We start from the raw sequence: 25851 nt of genomic DNA, 5'->3' as shown, positions 1-25851 counted from the left end.
GTAAATGGCCATGCTATTAAAAATGTCTCCTTGTTTAAAAAGTTTATTTTATTTTATTTTCATGTGAATCAACCTGGGGCTTATCTGCAGAGTCATTTTGAAAAGTCTTGACCAGTGACCCACTGTCTCTGGATGTAATGCATTTTCCAGACCTTCCTTCCTGCAGCACATTCATGACTCACTTGTCAGGTTTTCCCATTCTTATTGTGTTAAACTAAGTCCCTTCAAAAAAGGGAAACTATTGCCAGAAACTATTTTGATGACAGGGTTAATCCAGTAAATGTATTTCTAATTAACAGGGAAGAGGGAGGAGAGGAACTTGTGGAATAAAGGTGCTTTGGAAGGTTAAAGGCAAGAAGTGTACTTTGAAAATGGCATCACTGTGTGGCAAGGTAGAAAGGCCAAGAGCCTGCCTAAAGTTTTCTGTTTGTTTCTATGGACCTGAATATGTGGGTATATGTTACCAGCCTATGCTATGATATACAAAGGTGCAGGGAGTGAGGGAAGAAGTCCTCTAAGAATACAAATGCAGGTGAGCACTACTTTCTTGTTTTGCGTTTTTAGGACTCAGAGGTAGTCATGTATCACAATTCTCCATCTTTCTGATAGTATGCATTACTATAATAGAAGAATGAAAAGAATTGTGTTAATGCTAGCAACAGACATGCTGAGCAAGTCAGCTTAGGTTTGAACCCAACAGATTGCCATCAGTTGATTTCAGTAGGACTTTGTATGTGTTCTTGATTTCAGGAAGGCAGCTTCAATTCTTATTTCCCAATAAATGAAAATGCAGGTGGTAGCTATTATGAGTTCAAGCACTTCTTCGAACTGATTAATTCATTGATGTTTGTGAAACATTTAGGAAACGGTTGGAAATCCCCAAGCGACTTCAAAGGCAAATTTTGTCTTTTTTTTCTGTAGTAATATTTAGGAAGCAACCTTAGGAAATCTGAGCATTTTAGATGGTACAGTACAGTGGTACCTCGGGTTACAGACGCTTCAGGTTACAGATGCCTCAGGTTACATACTCCGCTAACCCAGAAATAGTACCTCGGGTTAAGAACTTTGCTTCAGGGTGAGAATAGAAATCACGCGGCGGCAGCAGTGGGAGGTCCCATTAGCTAAAGTGGTACCTCAGGTTAAGAACAGTTTCAAGTTAAGAACGGACCTCCAGAACAAATTAAGTTCTTAACCCGAGGTACCACTGTATTTGGGTTTGTGAGTGTTTAGTTTCTTGTGCTGCATAGCTAATAACAGAGAATCAGCTGAATCCCATGAGGAGCAAATGATTTCATTGTTGGAGAATTTTTAACTGCTGTGGATTCAACAGTAACAAATAGATGAAAATAAGGGAGTGGTACTAAGAGCTTCAACTGTTCTGTAACATAGAATATTTCTACTTGTCTTCTACAGTGGACAATGTCCTGAAGTAATCCTGGTAGGCTGGTAATCTAGCCATACTCCTTAGCTCTAACTTTGATTGCAGATTGCATAGAGAAAGAAGGCTATGTCAATCAACAAAGCTCTGTAGATCATAATAACTGAACTTATGATTACTAACTGTAGCTAATGGCAAAGCACTGATTATAAAATGTGGGTCTGTCTACTTCAGTGGACCACAATTAAGGTTGAACCTGATTATAATTTGTTATTTTGATGTTGTTACTGTAATTTGGAAAATAAATAAAAATATTAATATAAAAATGTTAAATAAAGAATGGAAGTTACTTTAAAACACTTTCAGTGAGTTGATACAACAAACATCTTTAAATATCAAAATGCTTTATTTATCAAACTTTGAATTGCGTTGGTGCAAAGATACCACCGTTGAAATGTGGGCATAGATTAATGCATGTGAATCAGATTTACTAGGCCTAATTCAAAGCAGTTAAATACTGTTAGGGCTGGAATATCTCTTTAATGACTTTAAATCACTTCAAAGTGGTCACTGTTGTCTGTAGCAGTGAGTTCAAAGAATACTCATCCTAGCTAAATTGCTTTCACAGTAATAAGTAGTTAAACATACATAAGAGAACAGGGAGGAAACAGGATAGTCATGGGTGGGCAGGATATTATATTTTCCCACTCTCCCCCTACTCATTACAGGGATTGTTTATATAGCTCTCTAATGACTTTAAACCTCTTAAAAGTAGTCATTGTTGTCCTGCTACATGGACAAAGATGGAATGATTTATTATTGTTTAATATGGAGGAATGGTTGCTGAAGTTGATATGTTTGATTAGAGAAAAACTATTGCTGACATTTATTAATAATAGTTAGAGAACCCCTTTTGGACTTTTTGTGTGAAAAGGAAAATGAATGAATTTGAGACATTTGGATCTGAAGATTGGGAAAATATTGCTTAACAGAAAGTCATACAGTTGGATGTCGTGCTAGAGTGACTGTTTTGAATAATTTCTTTTATATAACTGACAGGTGGAAAATCAGAAGTCCTTTTTATTTTTATTTCTTCTTTTTCTTTTTCTTTTCTTTTGCTTTGTTTGAAAGAACCCCCGCCCAATAAAGATCACCATAATATGTTAATGCTACCATTTTCATTTTATTTATTGCAGGTATCGTACAAGTTTCAGACCTAAATATAAAATAACATATAAGACAGTAACAGAATTGGAATGGAGATGTTGCCCTGGATACATGGGTATAGATTGCAAAGAAGGCACACCCCAAAAGCCAAGGTCTGCTGTTTACCCAGCACAGCTACCAGCAGATGACATGAAGCCAAGCTTGGGTAATTCTTTTCTTTGAATTTTGGTATGCATGTCCCTGCCCATAATTTTTCTTTTTGCTATGTTTGACACAGCACTTGCAGTCCAAAGTGTTTTATTTATTTCTCTGCCATTTATCAGTCTCATTAACCCTTTGAGGTAGGTTTTTGTGGGCCCAGTCACAGAGCCATCCCACATGTACCCCAAAAATCTGGTCTGGAGGGTGCCCAAGCTTGCAGAGCTGTTTCTGAGGGTCTAGGAGGTTGTGGAGGAGACAGGAGAGGAAGAGCAAGCATAGCTGCATGGACAGAAGTATATATGCATCATTGTATATATTTTTTTAAAAAACAGTATTTTTAAAGAACAGTCTATTAACCATATTGATAACATGGCAGTAACTATAAAGTTTTATTAAAGCAAATGGACTGATGGCGATCTGTTGGGTTCAAACCTAAGTTGACTGTTGTAGTATAGTATTATAGCAGTATAGCAAATTAACAGTATTGAGTTATAACACTTTACTTTTCTTTCATTAAAAAAGCCCTGAAAGCATTTCAGCAATAATTTTAAAAATGATTTTTTTAAAAAGGCTTTTTCTACACAAAAGGTGGTAAACATATACCATCAGTCCTGGAAGGGTTCCAAGCTAAACCCCTAGCACAGTTATTATATGAGGCTCAGATTTGGACAGGCACTCACCTTAGATCTATGGAAGCTGTCCAATGAAAGTTCTTAAAGCAAATTTTCTCTGTACCACCCTGTGTCTCAAACACATCATTGCGCCTAGAGGCTTATCTTCCCTTGGTAGAATTACGGATTTGGCATAGGACACTTAACTATTAGCTTCGCCTAAACTTAAATCCCCCCGGTCTAATATGCCTAGTGCTGCAAAATTGTCACAAGAGCGCCTGGGCTAAAATTGTCTATCAAAAACTTCACCACAACAGCTACTCACTTTGGGTTTTAGCAAAGCAAACAGTCAAATTTGTCAGTGCCTAAATGATATCGAGCATCAGAACAACTTGGTCACAATAAGGAAATTTTGCCCATGGTATGACAATTTTCCACCTACCCATTTTGACTCTCTGGCACCCTATCTGCATAGCCTAGCAATTTTAAAATATAGACATGCTTTTACTCTCACGAGATTGAATGTATTGCCCTCAGCTGTATTTGAGGGACTATTCCAACAGATTCCACATGAAAAACGCTTATGTCCCTGTGGAGATGGCAGTACTGAATCGGTGACGCATGCCCTTCTGGCTTGCACTCTTTATAAAGACTTGGGGAATGAGGTTATCACCCCTCTTTTATTGTCCATTCCGGGTCGCCCAGCCACTGCCACAGTGTCCTTTCTCTTGGCAGATCATGATGAGCAGGTGACAGCAAGGTTTTTAGCTGGGGCAATTAGAATAAGATCCAGTATTTGACTATTGATTTAAAACCCTAAAATGTATTTTATATAATTAACTTTTTTTCCTATTCTTTGTGTATCGTATTGTTGTATATCATGTTGTTTTACTGCTATGGCCAATGGCTGATGCGAATAAAGATCCATTCATTCATTCATAATTGGTGTGTGTGTGTGATGAAATGGCATTCACCAAAAGAGTTATAATGAATATGTGCTGAACTTAAAATGGCCTCACCCCAGCAGTGTGTGGGCAGAACATAGGATGTACACACAGAAAAAGTGCATTACTGCCAATAGTGTAGAAATTTAATTCCAATTTCACTTGCAGCTTACAACAAAAGAACAGTGATTTGGTAGTGCTGGGGCCACTCTTTTGGAAGCAGCTGTAGTGTCCTTGAGCTTATTTCAGATTTATAAGTTCAGTGATATTTTCAGAATGTTGTATGGAATGATTCTGTATTATAAGAATATGTGTTTGTTTTTTTAATGCTAGTGCTTGTCACTAACTTGATAAGTTAGTGATGACTTTTAAGCTACTGTGTGGAAACAGAGCCTAGAACCAAGAGCTGGGTGAGGGCTGTTTATGCAGGTGAACATGCTTTCTTCTGCACAAGAAGCTTTTGCTAGTCTTTCTTTCTTTCAGAGCATATTCCATTTGGCAAGGCCAGTTGTAATATTCAGTTTGGATGAATTGGGGCTGGTTTTCCTTGATGTCATGTTGCAGGCATTTCTCCTTCATTGTCAGGAAAATGTTCAGGATTTAGGTGCAGTGGCCAATTTGCACAGCTGTAGCAAAAGATAATCAGTTTGATATGCAATATCCGCCCAAAGTACTGTGCATATTTCAGTATTTGAAAGGGCAGCTTAGGTTGCTTCCCTGTATAAGCTTTTTTTGTGCTGACTCCCATGAAAGTACAGAATGATGGACTTGGGTCATAGTGAGATCAGCACAGATGATGCAGTCTCAAATCAGTATCATATTTTGTGTGTACATTGATTGTCATATTCCTAGTCTGGTGGAAGAGTGGGGAATCTGTAACCCTTCACATATTGCTGGGCTACAACTCCCATTATCCTTGACCACTGGGCATCTTGACAAGGACTGATGAGAGTTAGATTTCAACAACATCCATCATCAGACTTCCTACCCTTGTATTAAAGCACAGAGCCAAATATAAAAGAAGGAAGGAAAAACATGGGTGGGTTTGAAGGAAAAACATGGGTGGGTGAGAAAGTTGTAAAGATTTATCCCTCTAAACCATCTAAGTCAATTTGGGGTTTTGTAACTTCAAGTTTAGTTTCAAATTCTGTTTCCACATTTTTCTTTCTTTTTTTTCTGCAGACACTAATCCGAAGCAAGAACAACAGGACTCTCAGGATAAAAGAATTCAGCTCCTTGAAGATGAAGTATTCCGCCTTACACAGACTGTGCTAGAGCTTCAGTCCTCCTTAACAGGTGTGAATGAAAACCTAAAACTTTCTGTTCAAGAAGATGCAAGTCGGATGCTTGTATCATGGTTGAACAACCTTCATGACCATCCAGAGCCTGACAGTACGGCTGAGGGCGATACAAAGAAAATTCATGTGTTTGGAAATAAAGACCAAAAGGAACCTGGAAAAGAAAATATAAAATCTGAACCAACAGAAGATGGATTGAAGGACAAAGATGACAAGGTGGAAGAAGTGAAAGGGAAAGCAAATGGTTATGAAGCACAATTAAAACAGCTCCAAGAAGCCGCCCAAGGCCCAACCGTAATGATGCCGAGTAGCCAGTTGTATCAGCAGTACATTGATGCTAGGTTTGAAGATCTGAGACAGGAGATTTTGGAAGGATTTGAGAAGAAAATGGCAGATCTGAAAAATTCCTGTGAGTACAAACTGATGGATATTCAACAACATTGTGATGATCATGAAGCCAGCTGCCAAGGAATAAGGGAACTTATTGGAGAGAAAGAAAATGACATCAGAAAGGAGATAAAACATCTTCAGACTCTTATCCAAGCACCATCAAACCACTCAGTTTGTTGCAGTAATGCTGAAGCTGATGCTTTTGCTCAGCAGCTAAAACATTTGGGTGAGAAGATTGACAGAACTGCAGAAGCAAATAGGATTTTAAATGCCAGAATAGATAATGAAATGAAATACATAGCCACTCCATATCTGGAAGGCAACTTTGATGCAAAATGGGAGGAAGTGGAAGCCAGGATCAATGTTACAGAGAGAAATGCTGAACAACACTGCTTTTACATTGAAGAAACTCTTCGTGGTGTTATAGCTACTGAAGTAGATGAAGCAAGAGACATATTTGACAAAAAGCTTCAGGCACTGGAAAACCGTCTGAGTGCTACTTTTCTAGATGTTACTAATATCACAAATCCAGATGAGAGAAATGTTGATCTATTATCAATTTTGCATAGCAATTCAGGGTCTGGAAATGAACAGTTTGTCTCTGAAATAAATATTGTGAAGAACAAACTGCAAGATATTGAAAACCTTTGCAGGCAGAAATGCAAGCCAGTATCACACAATGTGGAGGGCCTCCAGAGAGACATAGAAGACTGCAACAGTAAATATGATGTATTGTTTTTGAAAACAGAGGGTAATTCTGGTCTTTTAAAATCCTTAAATGGCTCTTTAAGTGAGAAATTTAATTTAATTAAAGGCAGCCAAGATGACATTCAGAAGCTTCAAAAGGATTTACGAATTATTCGTTATGGTCTGAATGCTATTGATAAAAATGTTAAGAAACTTCAGGGTGGTTTGAGCAGCTGCAATGAACAACTTCTAGGTATCAATTCTACTTGTGAAAAGGTACAACTTGATGCTTTCAGAAAGGTAGATGAAATACAGAAAACAGTGGGCAATCAAACTCACCCAGACAGTAATTGTTGTAATGACTTAAAGGATAGGATGGAACAGCTAAGCACGAAGTTATATTATAACCTGAACAAATGCCAAGAGAAATTGCCTGGTGTCTCTGATATGGAGGGTAGAGTGTCCAGTGTTGAAAAAACCTGCAGCAAACTAGAGCAAGTGTCTAGCAGCCTCCAAAGGATAAGGGAGGGATTAAACAAACATGTCTCCAGTCTTTGGAACTGTGTCAATAAGATGAACAGAACTATAATTTCCCATTCTAAAGATATTTCTGGACTCAAGAATTCATCCCAGCAGTTCCACAGCCAGTTCCACAAATTCACCATTGACCTCCAGAATCTGATGAAAACTAAACCTGCTACATGTAAGTTAGCCTCCCTCTTTCTAGATGCTAATTTTTAATTTTAAACAAGGTGACAACAGGGGAAAGCTAAACAGATTTTAAAATAACAATGTACATCATGGAGAGCAGACGGAATTGTGTTCATATTTTTACTTTCTACCTTTGTTTTTTAAATGTGGTTTACTGAAATCAAACATTTGGGAAGAATCCAGTTTGAGCCAAATGCTGTACAATTTTTCTCTATACAACATGACATCACTTTATAGTAATACTGTTTTTTACAAGTTCTTGATTGGAATGTTTATGATGCATTAATTGAATCTATGAATCTAAATGTTTCTTTAACTATTTCTGGATATTCATATTCATGAAATGTTGCATGCAAACAGACAGAGAGCACCATTCTTTGCTCATGTACAGAGTGTTCAGGCTCAGACATGATCTCGCCCTACTTTATGGGCAAACACAGGTGTGTGTGTGTGTGTGTGTGTGTGTATTTAGAGAACAGCTGATACTGCTGAAGTGAATCCCTTCTGCCCTACCTATGGCACACTGAATGAGACAAAAGCTCCTAAATTCAGCACAGGTGGGCATCCCTTCAGGCAGATCTGTAGTAAAGAGTTATGGTATCCCTTAGCTTTTAGAGTCCAGTAATGCAGAACTGTAGGGACGCAGGTGGCGCTGTGGGTTAAAGCCTCAGCGCCTAGGACTTGCCGATCGAAAGGTCGGCGGTTCGAATCCCTGCGGCGGGGTGCGCTCCCGCTGCTCGGTCCCAGCGCCTGCCAACCTAGCAGTTCGAAAGCACCTCCGGGTGCAAGTAGATAAATAGGGACCGCTTACCAGCGGGAAGGTAAACGGCGTTTCCGTGTGCGGCTCTGGCTCTGGCCAGAGCAGCGATGTCACGCTGGCCACGTGACCCGGAAGTGTCTCCGGACAGCGCTGGCCCCTGGCCTCTTAAGTGAGATGGGCGCACAACCCCAGAGTCTGTCAAGACTGGCCCGTATGGGCAGGGGTACCTTTACCTTTACCTTTAATGCAGAACTGTATAGCTCTGCCCTGCCCTGCTCATTTCACAACTAACACCACACAAGCTGTTGTGAAATAAGCTGCCATATTACAGTTGTTAGAATATTCAGTCAGATCTGAAGCGAAGTGCTTGCATCATAGGGCAAGCACACCATCAGAGCATAGTGAGGAATCTGTCAAAACATTGCAGGCAGTGGAACTCCTAAATAGGAATGTAATACCTCTGCACCCAGAGAAAATTTCCTCATGTCCCAAACATGTCACATATCTCCCTGACAGCATCCTTTGCATTTGGGACCAGATCCCCTACTCTGCACCAAGTTGTGAATGTGAAAAAATGTGAGTGTAGAGGGGCTAGTATTTGTCTTGTTAGTATTTCTTCAGGTTTCATTTAAATGAGGCATATAATATTATTTCGTAATTTATATAAATAGATGTCTCATGTGTTGGCACAAGCATATCCATTCTGCACTATCTGTCTCATCCATGGCCTAGGCTGCCTATAAATATTCTTGATTTTTTTTTAAGCCATGGGTAGGGGACCTGGGGCCCTCCAGATTTTGCTGGACTCCCATCTGTCACAAACAGCATGGCATTGGTTAGGGATGATGGAAGTTGTAGTTTAGCAGTATCTGGAGAGTCACAGGTTCTCCATACTTGTTTTAAATCTTGGAGAATCAGAGTAGAAGGTTCCTGTACAGTCATAATTATATATTTTTTTGTTTTTTTAAAAAAAACTTGCTACACAGTAGAACAAACAAATGCAAGAAAAGAAAAATGTGCTGGAATTAGACTCTAGTTCCCATTTACAGAGATGTGGAAGACAGCCTTGGGTCGATCGACCCTTTACTTAGTTCTCTTTTCCCTCATATAAAAACTATGCAAGACACTCTCTTTTAAACTTTAAATGGCATATAATTTTTACTTAGTGTACTTGCAGTTTCAGATTAAATATACAATGCAGGTGTTTGTTTCTTAAATTGCTAAAACCTCTTACACAGATTAAACTGTTACAGGGTAACTGACTCTGAGGCAGACAGCAGCACAATGTCACATAACCTGCTGCTCTAGCTGTTAAGACTGTTCAACTAACTGCCATAACTGTACCAACTGCTATAACTGCCACAGGGTGTATGACATCACAGAGTTCTACAGCTCTTGCAATTAACCCTTTGCATATGCATTTTGGATGTTATCACCCCACAAAATGAAGTACTGTTTGCATTTCCAAAATATACGCCATTTTGAAACTGTGAGGCAGCCTTTCCCCATCTGGTGCCCTTCAGATAAACCTGCACTACAATTCCCATCATCCTTAACTGTTGGCTTCTTCTAGCCCAGGGAAGTGGTGTAGTACAGTATGTGAGATGTTGATCTGCTACTTGCCTGGACAGAATTGCTACCCAACTCAAGCTCAGAAGTGTAGGGTCTACATTTGTAGTTTTCCTTTCCAAGTTTATATGACTGCAAGGAAACATCCAGCCCAATATATGCATGCTGTTTGCTTTGAATGAAAGCCTACTATATTAAATGATGCTTGTGCCAGTTAGTGTGCAAAGGATTTCAGACTTACAAAGCAAATAGGTTTCAGAAAGTTTTGAGATGAAATGACAGCTGATACTGAAAATTGAGTAAGGATTCTTGGAGTACAAATAAATGAACTGTACTAGGAAATCTCTGATCAAGTTTTTCAGAGGGGTAGCCATGTTAGCAGCAAAAATGACAAAGTGTATTGTGGCACCTTAAAGACCAATGGATCTTGTCCTACTTGTGTATATGTGAGTTTGTGTCTGTCACCTTGGGAATCAACTTGAAAAACAAAGCAGATGGTTCTCTGTGTCTGAATATCATTAAGTCAAACTGAAGCGTTCAGTATATGGCTGCAATAAACTGCATCTGAATGGGCAACCTTTAATCTTACATAGGTTAGTTTTAACCTCAAGCATAGGTTTATGAAAATATCTGACAATGTATTATATGACTTAAATGATTGCACTTCAGTTTGGCAGGCTCAAACCATAATTGTCTTCTTTTGATAATAATTTTCGTACTGATGATCAAACAAAACCTGTTAAATAATATATTCCAGTTGGAAATTCAAGCAGGGAAAAGGTGTGCTAATTTGCAGCCAATAATATTCTAGCTTTGGCATCAGTTTTTACTTTAAGCAACATGGAGCCAAGGACATTTTTAATGAGTCAGTCCAGATGTATGTTGATGGGTTGTTGCTGTATAAGCCATGGGCCAAATCCTTATTTGGTTCTTAACTTATTCAGTGCTTCCCTGAAAGGTAGTGGGGTGCTTGCTTTGACACAGAAAGAATATTCAGTGCATTGTGGACATCCTCCAACAGCATTAGAATGTCAGAGCCTACTCATGATGAGCAATTTTGTCCTAGGATCAAACTTACTGTCAACTTCTCCAGTAGCTCACAACACAAAATTGCAACGAGGCCATCTTAAATTGGTAAAATACTAATACCAGCAGGGATCCACAGCACAATAAAGGTATTTGTGTTATCTTCTGATCATGCCTGGACCATAAAACAGCATGGAGAGTTGTGTCCAATATAGTAAAGGCAAAGGGTGGAAGCAATGGTGACATTCACCTGAATTACATTGTATATGTCACAGAATCATAGCACTGTAGAGTTGGAAGGGACCCTGAGGATCATCTAGTCCAACCCCCTGCAATGCAGGAATATCCAGCTGGTCCATACAGGGATCGAACCTGCAACCTTGGCGTTATCAGCATCATGGTCTAACCAACTGAGCTATCCAAATTGGCATTCAACTCATAGGTCCTTTTGGACCTGGAAGAGGTCAGGACGGGGCGGGGAAGGGTGTAACAGGGCAGAGCAGACTTATGTGCACTCCAGTGACGTTCGCGGGGGCCAGGAACGGAACCCCATGCAAAATGGTTGTAGGCGTTACCAGAGGGCCATGATCCAACCATAACAGGAGTGTCTCCCATGCTGTTCTGATAACAAATGAAATAGGCTACAATTGAGGTAGAGAAAGTCAGGAAAACCATCAATGCATCTTGGTGTTCCTTCTGCAAATAGGACTGCATTAGAGGAGCCTAAGTCTAGGATCCTACTGCTGTTAAATTTTCCTTTATGCTCTCTTTATTGAATTCATCTGTAATGCTGGAAATGGATGGACATTGAACTTTGATGGAGGATAAAATTACAATTGGTTGATTGCCTAGTACTGTTACAGATTTTAGTTTTATTACTAACTTAGACTTTCTAGTATCCCTGCTTTGCATGAACCAAAGTGTAGAATCTGATGAAACCACTAATCATAATGAGAAAGAATATTTAATTAGGAACAGAAGGTAAGATGGCTGTGAAATTCTGCAGTCTGTTGGAGGAGTAGCCAATGTGGTGCCCTCCAGATGTTGTTGGAGTATAACACTCATCAGCCCTAGTCAGCTGAAGGCCAGCATCTGGATGGCACTGTGTTGGGTACCCCTGGGCTAGAGGTTTTTGGTTTTTTTAAGGCGGTATAGTGGAACAAGGTTTTATGGATAAATGTGCGCCTGAATTGTTTCTATTGCATGTTAAGAGATTTTCTCTTGCAAAGCATGGCATATGCTTTGCTGATGTGGTGCATAGTTTTGGATCAACTGTTGCTAACTCAAGTCATTAATCTTCTATATTTTGTATAAATGGAATGGGTGAATCACTGGCTTTTAGTTTTGTCCCCTGTTCTAGTTTCTTCTTAAAGGAAATCGTATTTTTTCACTCACAAAAAAAGTCAACAATTTTGATTTTAGCACAGTTTTCTTTGTACCTCGCATACCACATCACATTAATAAAAGTTGTGGGCCAAGAAACAGAGGTTTAAATCTGAAGGTAGCTTATCTCATGGCCTGGCATCTGACCAGAAAGCAAAGAATGACGTTACTTGGCATGTTGCCTCCTTTGGTGTCATCATTTTATGTTGCCAATAGTAAATAAAGAACTATGAACACTGCTGAAAAAAGATGGTGCCCTGGGGATATTCTATTTTCAAATGCAACAATGATCTAAGTGCAGTTCGTCTTTCCAGCTGTTTTTCAGGCTGTGGAGAAAAGTCCCTGCTTTATAATTTATCCAAAAAAGAGTTAGACAGAGACTGTCCTAAATGTACCCTTTTAATTTACTGAGTTAACTACAGTGGAGTGACACCTGGGATGAATTTTGCCCTTGCTGTCTGGATTACTAACACATGCTTTGCCCAAATGGTGGTTCCTTTATCACTATTTTTAGATCTTAAAGAAAGCAGTCCCTGATATAAAGCAACTCAGTATCAAAGGCCAAAAAGGCCAAAACATCAGGTACTGCAAAGTATTAGCACATGGGCATCCATGTGTGAAATATTTATGGTGAGCCACACCAAACAAGCTGACTTCTTTTTGGAACAATGGACCATCTGATTCCATCTAGATCTTTCATTGCCTTTTTTTCTCAATGAGAAGAATTTAAGAAGAGTTAAATTATATGGGTACAGTGATAGAGATAAGGTAGCTTTGTGCCACATTTTTAAGGTGGCAAACCTCTATTTAAAGGCTGTTTGGTCGAAGCCTGGTTTAATGAGAGGTATTGCATTAAAATTTGTTAGCATACTAAATTTCTTTGCAAATCTTCCCTGTTGTAATTTCTCTTTTTTTGGTAATGCATGAGTGATCATCCTAGATTTAAGAAAGCATAGCTGATAATATAAAAAGTATTATTGTGTTTCTATCTAACAGCATTATAGTTCTTTTCTTATAAAGAATACTTAGTACTTATTATTGTGTTTAATTCAAAGCAGTAATTTAGCGTCCCTCAGCTTCTGAGTTCACAGCCCCCATTTTTAGCACTCTATGTCCCCTTGTTTTTCTACCTTCCTTCTTAGCTGTCAAGAACACACAGCTCCTTCTTAGCCCTTGGCTCTGAGTTATGTATTCCCCTAGTCCAAACAATCTAGTTTCCTTTCCACCAGCTATACTGAGGTAGGCAGAGCTTCCTTTTGTTTTTAAATAAAAACACTCCGAGTATGAAATACATAAGGCCTGCATCAGTTGTGAATGTCACAAGAATGTTTTCAATTGCTGCTTTTCTTGGCAAATTACATGGAAACACGGTTCAGTCACCATTTCCATATATTTTGCAGAAAAACACCAGTTTCAATGCAGTGCACTGTTCACAAATGATGCAAGGAACATGTATTTTGTACTTGATTATCTGTTAGAGTTCAAAGTGTCAAATGAAAACTTGCCTTCTTTAGGGTCACTTTTATCTTAACACTGGGATTATGCAGGGAAGATTAGCATGGCTGCTTCTTACAAACTATTTTGCACTATAGGCACATGCTATCAAATAAGAATGTGTGTGTTCGTCCATATATATTTGTGTCTTGCCTTTTTAAAAAGACATGTAAATGAAGACTGGGGGAAATGTAGGGTCCCATATATTTGCATTTAAAGGGAAAGGAACTTACTTACAAATGTGTGTGGTCTTCGTAATTAGTGCAATATGTGTGTTTGAGTATTTGAGTGCAACACATGTTGACAGGCTAGCTTCTTACATTCCATGAATTACTCTTGCTCATTAGCAGTTAGAGTATCTATGAAGACTTTTGTGACACTTCAGTAACACAGCCAATGTTTAGCTGACAGACGGCAGCCAAAAGCTGATTTGGTATATGAACTTCCTTTGCTTAGTATTATTATATACAGTGGTACCTCAGGTTCCAGATGCTTCAGGTTACATATGCTTCAGGTTACAGACTCCACTAACCCAGAAATATTACCTCTGGTTAAGAACTTTGCTTCAGAATGAGAACAGAAATCACGTGGCAGCAGCGCAGCGGCCGCAGGAGCCCCTATTAGCTAAAGTGGTGCTTCAGGTTAAGAACAGTTTCAGGTTAAGAACGGACCTCCGGAACGAATTAAGTTCTTAACCTGAGGTACCACTGTATCTAGAATAATTCTCGGAGCTTCTGTGAAAAAGCTCTGACCTTCTATGCCACTTCTGTCTTCACAGCATACTCTGAACAGAATCTATCTCACTGAGATTCCAGCATTGCAGGAGGTTGGACTGGATAGCCCTTAGGGTCTCTTCCAACGCTACAATTCTGTGATTCGGGGGGGGGGGGATATTCAGTCAAGCAGATGCAGAAGTAAATTGCACTTAGCTTTTTCCTTTGTGAATGAAACAAAGCTAAAAAACATTTCAAGAATCAGACTGCTATAACTAAACAAAAAGAAAGCTACATTATAGCCTGCTAAAGGAGATGATGACACCTTACAGAATCACAGACTTGTAGAGTTGTAAGGGACCATGAGGGTCGTCTAGTCCAACCCCCTAAATTGTAGGAAACTTTCACCCACCCATGACCCTGAGATTAAGAGTCTCATGGATAAGATGGCAGTGTTCTGGGAAGAATGACTTTAGCAGTCCCACACATCCTTCAGCCCAGTGGGTTTTTTTGTTTGTTGTTGTTGTTGTTGTTTTTAAATGATATTTATTAGAAGTTTCAAAAATTACAAAAAAGGCAAAAGAGAGAACAACAAAAAATTAACAAAACATACATAACAGTACATCAAAAAAGAAAAAGAAAAAAACACACATAAAAACCAATACACCAATAACAATAAAAAAAACAAAAACACACATCCAATATTCCATATCTCCATCCTTCATTTACTTGTTTCATTGACCTCCTCACACCTCCCTTTTTGTATTCTAGTTTAGTTATTTGTTTCAGCAAATTCTTTCCATCTTTCTCAATTTTTATTGAATAATTTGTTTTAACATTCTAACCTATTAGTTAACTCAGCAAATCCTTTCCATCTTTCACTATATTCTGTCATTCAATTTACCTTAATTTATTTTAACCTTATCTGTCTATAAAATACCTTAAAGCTTAAAACTTAATATTTATTTGTACATAATTCCTTATATCATTTCTACTAAAGCCAAATATTTTCATTCCAACATTTTCCTAATGCTCATTAATTTTACACTAATTCCCAATATAAATAAAAAAAATTCTTCCAATCTTCCTCCAGCGTCTCTTCTTCCTGGTCTCGGGTTATGTCAGTCCTTACTGTCCGTTCCATCTAGTCCATCAACCTGGTAATCTTATGTCCGAGGCTCTTAAGTCTTTTCCATGTCCCTTCTGCAGATCTTCTTCTTGTTTGTACTTGCACTTTACCTTATGTTTTGTTGATCTCTTTCTTAATTCCTTTCCTTTCTCATTGAGGAGTAGGTCTCGGGGATGTTCCAACTCAAAAATATCTCCGTCTCTCCTCAGCAGATCGGCCCATTCCCCACAGTCCCATTCCCAACAGTCAACAGTGTAATCCAGAAAATATTTAAAGGTATGTTTCAAAGTCCCTCCAAACATAAGGGCCCCCACAACTCCAGACCCCCCCTGGCCCACTCCAGATTCAACCTTCAACCACAACGGCTTATGCTCCTGTAGGGCCTCGGGCTTCTCCATTTGTATTACTTGAGGTTCAACAGCAGCCTCCTCCATTATCTTCTGCGTTTGCACTTGCTCTGTCAAAGTAGGTTCCTGAGTTGGCTCCTGGATGGTTTCTGTATAAGTATTCACTGTTTGTCCAAAATTTTTGATTGCAACAGTCATCAAGTCCATCTTCTCATGCATCTGCTCCAACAAAGCGCTTGTCTTGCAAAAGGCAAGCACCAAAACTTCTTCCAAACACATTTTTGTTCAAGGTCACAGTCTAATCCCACGATCCTTATCACTGCAGCTGTAGAGTCCCCAGATCAACTCCAGCAACAATTTAACAAGCTCCCTCTAGAGGAGACAATTTCTATTTGTATCCATCTTTTGAAAGCAGATCCAACAAAAAAAAGTTACTTTCATTTTTCAGATTTCTTGTTTCTTTTAAATGCAAAAGGCAACATTGGAGACAATTTGTTTCTCTTCTTTAACTATCTGTCAAAGGATGCTCCTTTCACAGTCAGTGAACTTCACCAAAAATCTCTGTCTCTGACACCCCGTTCCCAGGTTTGAGACGGTGGAAATTTATCTTTCTTTACTCTCTCTCTTGCAGGCTTAAACAGTCAAAATTCCCCCTCTTTACTCCTGCTTCCAAGAGGGGTTTAGATGATTAAAACAGGAAGAATTTTAAACCTTTATGTACAACTTTCCAGACTTTAGCTTGCACAATTTTTGCTTCAGGCTATTTACAAAAGCGGAAGGCGGACTTCCTGTTTAGAACCTTCCCGCTCGAGTGCCAAATTAAAATGTTTCTTAGCCCAATTTTCCGTTCTACTCACAGGTACTTGTTTAGAGTCCAATTGTCCCCAGGAAAAAGTCAGCGCTCTCCAGCAACGGCTGTGTGGCTTCACTCCGTAAAAATAGCGGTCGATTCAAAACAGTGCGCCGCTCACCCCACGTCACTTCAGATCCCCGAAAAAGGGGTTTCCTTGCGTGTAGGGGTGTCAGCCCCTGGTGTCAGCTGAATCCCACGTTCCCAGGCTTCATCCGCCTGGGATTTTTAAAGGGTCTCCGCCTTCGCCGCGGCGGCAAGACCCGATTTTCGCGGAGCGGGTTCCTCTGGATCAGAGGAATTCCGCCATTGCCGATGGCGCTAACCCGGAAGTCCAGCCCAGTGGGTTTTGACTATACTCGATTTTGGCCTTAGGCGCGATCACCAGTATTAATAATAATAATAATAATAATAATAATAATAATAATAATATTTATTATTTATTATTTATTTGTACCCCTCCCATCTGGCTGGGTTTCCCCAGCCACTCTGGGCTATTTCCAACAAAGATTAAAAATACATTAAAATGTCACACATTAAAAACTTCCCCAAACAGGGCTGCCTTCAGATGTCTTCTAAATGTCAGGTAGTTGTTTATCTCTTTGGCATCTGATGGGAGGGCATTCCACAGGGCGGGCGCCACTACTGAGAAGGCCCTCTGCCAGAATATAACCACCTTGTAAGTTGTGGACCTTCTGTATATTACTGTCAGGAAGGTCGGGGTGGGGGGAGCAAAGTGTGCTGCAAAGGATGCTTGTGGTTGAACTAGATTGGCTGAGTGGGTGACCTTCATACCAATCCTAGTAACAGGAGGCTTGGTCAGCTCAGGTATAAGACGGCATCAATTTCTATTCCACCATATATTCATCCCATGCAGCACTATTCCTGCTGCACTGCAGTATGGCTTCTAACAAAACCACATTATTTATCTCACTGTCCACTATGGTGAAATTGTAAGTAATTAATTCTGTTACTCCGCATCTTTGCAATGCAAAGGAGATGCAATTCAAATTGGGGGTGGGGAGTTATATATCTTTTGATCACATTCACTGGATGTGGGATGAAGAAGTGAACATTGGCAGTTGCTGCTTCCATTTTGTTGGTTGTCAAAAAGGATGTAGAATATTCTGTGCCAAAGAGCCAAGAGAATGTAGCATTGTCAGGGGCACCCACAGGACAGAATCTGTATCTTTAAGAGATGTGCAGAATGGAAATTCGTTATGGTATGCCTTCTCCTGTCATTAAAACCCTATGATATTGAAAGGCCACATAATTTGGCCGCACAATTTGAAGTATTGTGCTACCTTAAATAAAACATGTTGGGATAATGGGATGTTTGCAGGATCTTCTCCTTGCTGTCACTTTCCTTGGAATAGGGCCTTTGGAGCACCACCTTATCAGAATATTGCTAAATTCAGCAATGACACTTACAATGTCAACATAGTTTATCTGCCTCAGATAAGCAGAACAGAATGGTGCAGAAATGTATTTCCACTCATATCTCTGTATTCTCTCATAACTCTAGAGTTCACTCACCCTGCTAAACATAGTAATACTTTAGCTAACACATCTATCAGCACAATTATTTATACTATAGAAGATACAACAGTATTGTTTGATAGGGTGCCCATTTTTTTAAATAGCGAATGTCCAGAGGGCAGTGGGAGCTGTAGGATTTTTTTTTCTATATGAAATTTTGCACTGCCTAAGTAACATTCACATAGATTATCCTAAATAACACTTGCTCTGTTTATGACGTTATTAATAATCACTTTTTCTAAAGGTCTTCATATTCATCCCTGCTAGTAACTCCGTGAAATAGGCAGTGCTCTTTTTCTTAAAAAATGTTTAGGGGTACTCTCATTTTCCTAATCATATTGAAATACTGCCCATCAATGAGGCTAAACTTAGATTCACAAAATGTTTAGGGCTGTGTGTACCTCTGCGTCCCCCCAGGGGGGAAAAGCAGTGGAAATAGGGTGATTACTGTTATTTTGCAATCCAAGAACCAAGGCTAAGAGAGGCTGGTTTAGCAGACCTGTTTCCCCACCATCTGCAGTTACTAGTATATATTGCAGTTGTACCTTCTATAGGATTGCCTGTCCTACTGCATTTGGCTCCCCTTCCCCTTTATCCCCAAGGACACAAGGACCTATGCAAGTGGCAGAACAACAAGCAAGGGCTCCCTCTCACGGGACTTAGGGGGAAGTAGGAAGCAGGAGCTATCAGTCCCGGCAACTGTGCTATGGAAGCTGGTCCTGACAAGCATTTTGGGTAGGCCAATTACTAGGATCACATGGAAACAGCTTGCTCATTTGATTTGTTCACTTCTCGTATCTCAGTGAACTATTTCTTTCATAATTTTCCTTTGTCATATTCAAGATAACCCTGCAGCAACTGCATATATATTAGAATATGAACTAATATCTTTCAGTGCAGTCAGTGTAGCAGTAATTTCCCTTCAGCACTTAAGTAGCATTTTTTTAAGTCCCCAGAGTGCATTATGCATTTTTAAAATGGTAAACATACTAATATTTATCAACCTAAACTGCTTTATAAATCCCACTGAGCACTGCTGATGTATTATTTGGCTGTGATCATCTAGCAAGTCTTATGTAATAAAAGTGGGGCTTCCCCCTTGCTGGCAATGGAGAAAGCAAAGCAAAACATACCCATGTTTTTGCTTAGCACTGCCTCTCATAGCCCTAAGCTCTAAAGCAGCATGGATCATGATATGATGTTCTATATGTAACAGCTTTTAATCCTTGCATATGCTTCCCACAAAACCATCTGTGAACTTAAACAACAATGACAAGTATATTATATGGTTAGACACAGGCCAGAACTGGGGCGGGGGGGGGGGGGCAGGAGGTGGGCCAATTGGCATAGGCCTACGATTTTGAGGGAGCTTGCTCTGGGCCTGCCTGGTAGAGGCAAAGGTTATTGAAAGGCTTGGCCATATTACCAGCTTTGCAAGGCTCTAGTTTGACAGTCTGAATTCATAAATAGAAAGAAATGTTAAATTGGGAAAGATATGTCCTTAGCCCTGTTCTGCAAAAACGAGACTGCAAAGGAAACTGAGATTTCCCAAAAATGAGGGACACCTTGCTGATCCACATTAAATATGGTGACATTCTTCCCTGGCTAGTCTATTCAATAAAAACATACAGTTGCAGTTTTTGTGGTAAATAGTGAAGCTTGGTGTTTTGAGAATTCAGGTCCATTTTGTTTTGATCAGCTGCTTGTATCTATATTGTTTAACCCAAAACCAAAAGAAAATATGCCTCAAGATGCTAGATGTTTTTATTTTCAAAACATGTTTTGGCCAATTATCATTTTAAGACTTTCAGGGGCTATAAAAGACAATACATCAAATGACCACTATATTCTCAACACTGAAAAACAAACTAAATTGATAATACACGAATTGCATATATACCCTACCCTACTTAAACTAAAAATCAAACTGCAGAGATCTCTGTTAGCTATATCTCGTATTCACATTAACTGGAACTTGAATTATTGTCTGAAAGAAATAATATATAAGAGGAAGAATCATATATGATTAAAAAGGACTTTAAATTGTAAGCATGGTAGTCCAAAATACCTCAGGGGAGTGTCTCCAAAGCTTATAATTGTACAAGAGAAAATCTAGCTCTTCATTAAGCCCACGGTTTTTAGCCTCTGAGTGTAGAAACACTGTTTCTACATTGGGGCAAAGTTTTTAGCCTCAATATCTACACTGTTTCTTTCCCTTACAAAATCTTATCTGTACATAGCTTTTCAAGAGCCCAAAACATTAGATCTGCTACAGAATGATTCTGTTCCATAATGTGACTGACTGAAGGGGTACCCAGAGTTGGAGTTTTTTTATTTCTGATACTACAAAGATAATTTTTTAAGGACCCTTGATGCTTTCCCCACATAGTTGTTGTTGTTTTGGCAAGTGGTATAAACTTCACAGGCAATGTTACAGGTGGCTCATGTTCCTGCTTCTTTTGAACAAAATAATTGGTTTACCCTGACTATCAGATTTGTGCTGTACAATATGCCAATATTTATACATTTTGTCCAGTAAGTTGTTAGACACATGGTTAAATATTAAAGTGCAGTTCAAACGACTAGATGGTACTTTAATTAAAATATCAATTTGTGATATTTGTGAAGCTTTACTCAAACTATTAGTCACTTTCTGTTAAATAACTGATTGCTCAGTATATGGGATTCATGTATAAAATCATTTTTTGTAGACCAGTTGTGCTTTATTCTCGAAAACTGACCATATTGTAGGTTGTGCCTTGGTGATCTGGAGTGAGAACTATCAAACCTTAAATATGTGTTTCTATCTCTTGGTTTTCTATAATTGGAAGTACCTATGGTTTTCTTTGTTTCTAATAACTAAATTCAGAAAGTTAATTTCATGGCCATTTTGATGGGTGTCAAATTTGATGTCGCGAGTCAAGACCCCGTCCCCCGTTTTGTGATGGACACAAGCATTTTAGGTTTATGGGCTAAAAAAGGCCACAACTTTATTGGTTACAGAATGTGAGTGGTATTGGCTTAGGCATTAGATCGGAACTGACTATACTTGACTCCTGCCCGCTCTGCAGGAAGTCACACAAGGGTTAACAACCTGTAGGAAGAGGTTGTTGATGCAAATCAACTGGAAGCTTTCCCCTAGAGTCACCGGAGGGTCATACCATGGCCCTAGCCACCACCTGGGCTTCGGACAGGAACCACGACCACCGGATTTCTTTAACGGAATACCCTTCAAAGGGAGGGGTAGGTGATAGCCACTCCCCTCCAACGTACAACACATTTTCCAGTGCCGAACCACCAAACCTTACAAAGTTGTGATGGTTTGTTCCGTGCATGCAAGAACAAAACAGGCAGAGCGCAGGGCCCATGACCGCTTAAATGCGGCAAACCATGCGCCCTAGCTAGCTGGATTGGCCGGCTGAGGGTGTGATGCAGACCCGGGACTCCCTGTGACTCAGGGGGCCCAACCACGCCCCCCTGCAAAGCACGGGAAGTGAGTCCCGCTCTCAACTCCTCCCCTCGCGGAAGAGGAGAGGCTTTGCCATTCTTATAATCATATATTCAAATATTATTAAAGCCAACTTAGCCAAAACTTCTGATTGGTCCATTTTCTTCCCTCTACAAACCTTTAGCTGAAAATCCAGCAGTATTACTACCAAGGAAACCACAAGAAAAGATTCCCCTGCCACCACCAGATCCAAGAAAACCATTACAACCATCTCGGTCAGGAACACATCCAGCACCATCACAGCCAAGGACACCACTACAGCCACAACCAGGGGAACATGTGCAGCCATCACAGCCAAGAATACACCTACAGATTCCAGAACTAAGAATACCTTTGAAGCCATCAGATCCACAAATAATCGTACAGCCACCATTGCAAGGAATACCTCTTCAGCCACCAGATTCCAGAACTCCTCTACGGCCATCATCACCAGGATTTAAAGCAGGATCAAAACCTTCCTTGCCTGGGTCAAGTGGGATATTTATGGAAACTGGACAGGCAGGACCGCCTGGTACAGTTTTAATGTCAGAAAAAGGACGGAAAAAAAGCAGAAATGGCCAAAATGGCCAGAATAACATGCTGGTTTCCGAAGGGTCTGCTGGAGCACCAGGTGAGCAGATTTTCTCTGAGTTACTTGTTGTTTCTTGTCATTGATAAAATATGCATATTTATTCAGAATCCGGTGATCAGATGTTCTGTGTAAAAAATATGACTGTTTGTTCCATACCAACATACCTGAGGAATCCAATGCTTTGCATGTTGGGATTTACGATGCCCCCTCAGTCCCACTGAACTTTCTGAGTGTCCTCTTGGTAAGCACAGCTCTGGAATGGCATGTCCCTTCGTTCCAGTGTGCCCTTCAGTGACATCTTCCAGATGAAAGATGCACACTAATCTTCTGGCATAGCGCAGCAAGAAGAATAAACCATCCGTAGATCTAAACTATGTATTTATTTATACTATATACAGACACAGAATCATGGCGCTCTCTCATTTGGCTCCAAGAGAGAACAGGCAGGCAACTAGTAAAAGTGAAAGTATGTTACATAGTACATACAGATAGGACTGTATCCGGTTCTCACGCTTCTTCTCAGACAGTCATGTGAATTACACCAATCACATAATGCAGCCTCGGAGGAGTGATTTGCTAACATTGCACATCACTGTAGTGGAGGATAGCAACCATTCCTATCTGCAATATTGCTGCTTCCCACCAACATTGTATAGGTAGTAGCAGGAGCCACTATGTATATTCCTTTCTTCACTAAAACATGCAAGAAGGGAATGAGAATGTGCCTCTAAATTCTTCATTTAAATAGCAGTAATTAAACCACTTACCGGTTTAATGCTACTCATTTCAAAAGGACCACTCCAAAAATTCTGAGAAATGCAGATGCAGAAGTTACTGTACAGATGCTGGTGGTACTGGAATTAATCACATTTGACAGGAGGGGTGTTTCATTATTAGAGACTGTAAATTTGCTTGAAATACGCATCTTTTTCATACTTGTTTGTAGGTTATCCAAAACCTCCACGGCCTCCCTCTACAACTGCACAAGGTAATCCCACGTTTTCAGATTTCTTTTCTTTTCTTTTTGCTAATCCCCATAACTTGCTTGGTGGCATTTACTAAAGCAGTTTATAGCATAAATACTATTTCAGATGACAGTTATTTCCTGAAATATTAACTAAGAAACTATTTCTTCTAGTATAGTTTCAAAATCTGAAACTTATAAACTACTTTCCCTAAATCATCCTCCTGCCCCACTGCCTCCTCTGTTCACTCTCCAGATTCCTGGCTGTCCCTGACACCTAGAGATCATTATTTAGTAATTTGTATACAGCCCTTCATCCATAGTTCTCAGGGCACTTCACAAGATGCATGTAAAAGGCTATTAACTAAGTAAATAAGCAGAGAGGATCTTTAAATACCTCCTTGTTGCTTTCCCTCTGTTTACAAAGGAAAGCTTGTTATATTCTCCTCTCTCAGGTCTCCTATCCAAGTAGGAACACAAAGGCTGATGCTGAAAATAGGCATATATGTCAGCATAGTGTCTGGGCTTCAACATATGGCTGAGTGCTGGCATTGAATCCATACATTGTGGCATGCGCACAGATCCAATAATTTGTATCTAGTAGTTTATTACCTTCAGTCTTCATGCAAGGCTAGGCATGGAGAGACTTAGCTAACCTTCCTTCAGCTAAAGATCAGAAACTATTCTACTGTCATCTTAAACTGTTTAAAGTAATTGGTTGTTGACATGTTCCAGACCCAACTGTGTGCAGGTGACTGCAGAGAGCATAGCACTGCTGCTAACACTTGGATAAAGTTAGCTTTCTCATATTAGGCCGTTATGTGGCTCCACTGTTTAAGATAATGCCACTGAAATTGAGATTAAGGTAATGGTGAGCTTCATTATTTGCTTTGCTTTAGTTGACAGTCTATTGTATCAACATCTTAAAAAGTTATATAGTGTGTATATACAAATGCTGTAATAGTTACCTGAAAATTTATCTGACTGCAGTTGGAGGTGTGGTTCTGCAGTCTGTTAAGCAGGGGTGAGGAACTCCAAGTCTGGAGGCCAAATGTGCCCCTCCAGGCCTCTGTCAAGCTCTTGGGACCCTTCCCAGGCTATGCCCCCTCCCTACTGGTCCATGCCCTCCCAGGGACAATAGGTTTGCAGGGCCCAGAAAGGAGCAGCTACTATGTAGAAGGACACACTGATTGAATAAGAAATCAATCAAAGTAAGTTTATTGTAACTAGCTGAAAGCCATGTTAATGCCATACAATCACAAATTAAAGAATAAAAGGAAATAGCTACAAAAATGTTAAACTGGAGGTAAGTAAAAGTTAATTAAAACACCACTTTTGAATGTGTGTATAGAACAGTTGCATCAAGGGAATATGCAGAGACTATTTAGAAAAGTAGTTCAGTGGGAAGGACTGGGTAGGGGAAGCTAAATCCATCCACACCACTCCCTAGAATGACTGTTTTTCTAGGCAGGCTCTGCATGCACTACACCGCTCTGCTAGGTGGATGAAGCAGAAGAATTGTACATATATTACTCTTAGATGGATTGCAACAACTGCTTGTCCACTTCGAACTTAGTTACTTATAAGGAATGGTCGCTTTCACTGTGCCAGCACATGGGACTAAAATCAAAGGTTTGCAATGAAAGCAGTCTATTTAGCAAGTTTGTGTTATGCAACACACTTAACCCTTAGCAGTTGTGAAATGGAGCATGTTGCAGTAGCCTCCATGTGGTGGTTGTGATCTGTAGATTGACCTAGTACTCTCTGCATTGGGCCTTCTTGGAGAAGCCCAAAGGCTTAAAGCCATGAAGGCCATCTTCATGTGGTGGTAATCTCTTTTAGCATAATTGGGATGTGGTACATAAAGCTATAGCTATATCCATTGTGTTTATTCATTCCACACACTTTTGGTGATGTAGAACTAAGTGTTGCCTAAACATTTGTTGCTGAATGAGATAGGGATAATATTGCTATTCACTTTGTAGATGATAGGAAAAGTGTAAATAGAAGAGGACTGTCAGTCGTCATAACAGTGGTGAAACTGCAAAAGGTGTGCTTGTTTTGCTTTTGCTGAAGTGTTCAATTAAGGGCATGGGGAGAACTTCATGTATAAGACCAGCTAAAGCACTTGTAATGCTGCATTATGTGTCTAAATTATGACCACTTTTTCATTCTAGAAGCAGCTGTTACTTCACCGGTGTCATTCTCTGCTGGTCTCACTCAGAAGCCTTTCCCTAATGGTGTGGGTGTGGTACATTTCAACAAAGTGCTTGTAAATGATGGAAACCATTATAACCCTAAAACAGGTATTGAAATGTTCATAATTGATAAAGGGAAACGGGGGCAGAATCTATTGAATTATTTTTTAAAAATTTTAAATTTTGTAGAATTTAAATGCATTCCAGCATTTTCTCAACTTGTACCTGCGTATTATATAAAGCAACTTAATAGGAGGTTCCTTTCCTGTCCAAGTTAGTGTGAAAGTAGACACTACTGATACATTTTTTTCAGATCTCTCAAGCTACTGAGGCTGGTATTAACTCTGTTGCTAACATCCATTTCTTTTAACCTACCCAATATTGTTTAGTCCTTGAGCATGCTGTCTCCCCCC

General features: G+C 39.7%; 1 protein-coding gene across 1 annotated transcript in view; it reads left to right on the top strand.

Annotated features, from left to right (window-relative positions):
- The window catches only part of EMILIN2 (elastin microfibril interfacer 2), a 37194-nt gene that overhangs the window by 10334 nt on the left and 1009 nt on the right, over positions 1 to 25851 (top strand). The window contains exons 3-7 of the mRNA XM_079982892.1: positions 2575 to 2750; positions 5484 to 7379; positions 21830 to 22315; positions 23223 to 23264; positions 25418 to 25546. Coding sequence (XP_079839018.1) covers positions 2575 to 2750; positions 5484 to 7379; positions 21830 to 22315; positions 23223 to 23264; positions 25418 to 25546 — 2729 coding nt within the window. The remainder of the gene's footprint in view (positions 1 to 2574; positions 2751 to 5483; positions 7380 to 21829; positions 22316 to 23222; positions 23265 to 25417; positions 25547 to 25851) is intronic.

This window comes from Podarcis cretensis (assembly GCF_951804945.1).
Source record: "Podarcis cretensis genome assembly, chromosome: 7".
NCBI classification, from domain to species: domain Eukaryota; kingdom Metazoa; phylum Chordata; class Lepidosauria; order Squamata; family Lacertidae; genus Podarcis; species Podarcis cretensis.
The sequence above is the reverse complement of the archived record's forward strand: the minus strand, read 5'-3'. Positions and strand labels throughout refer to the sequence as shown.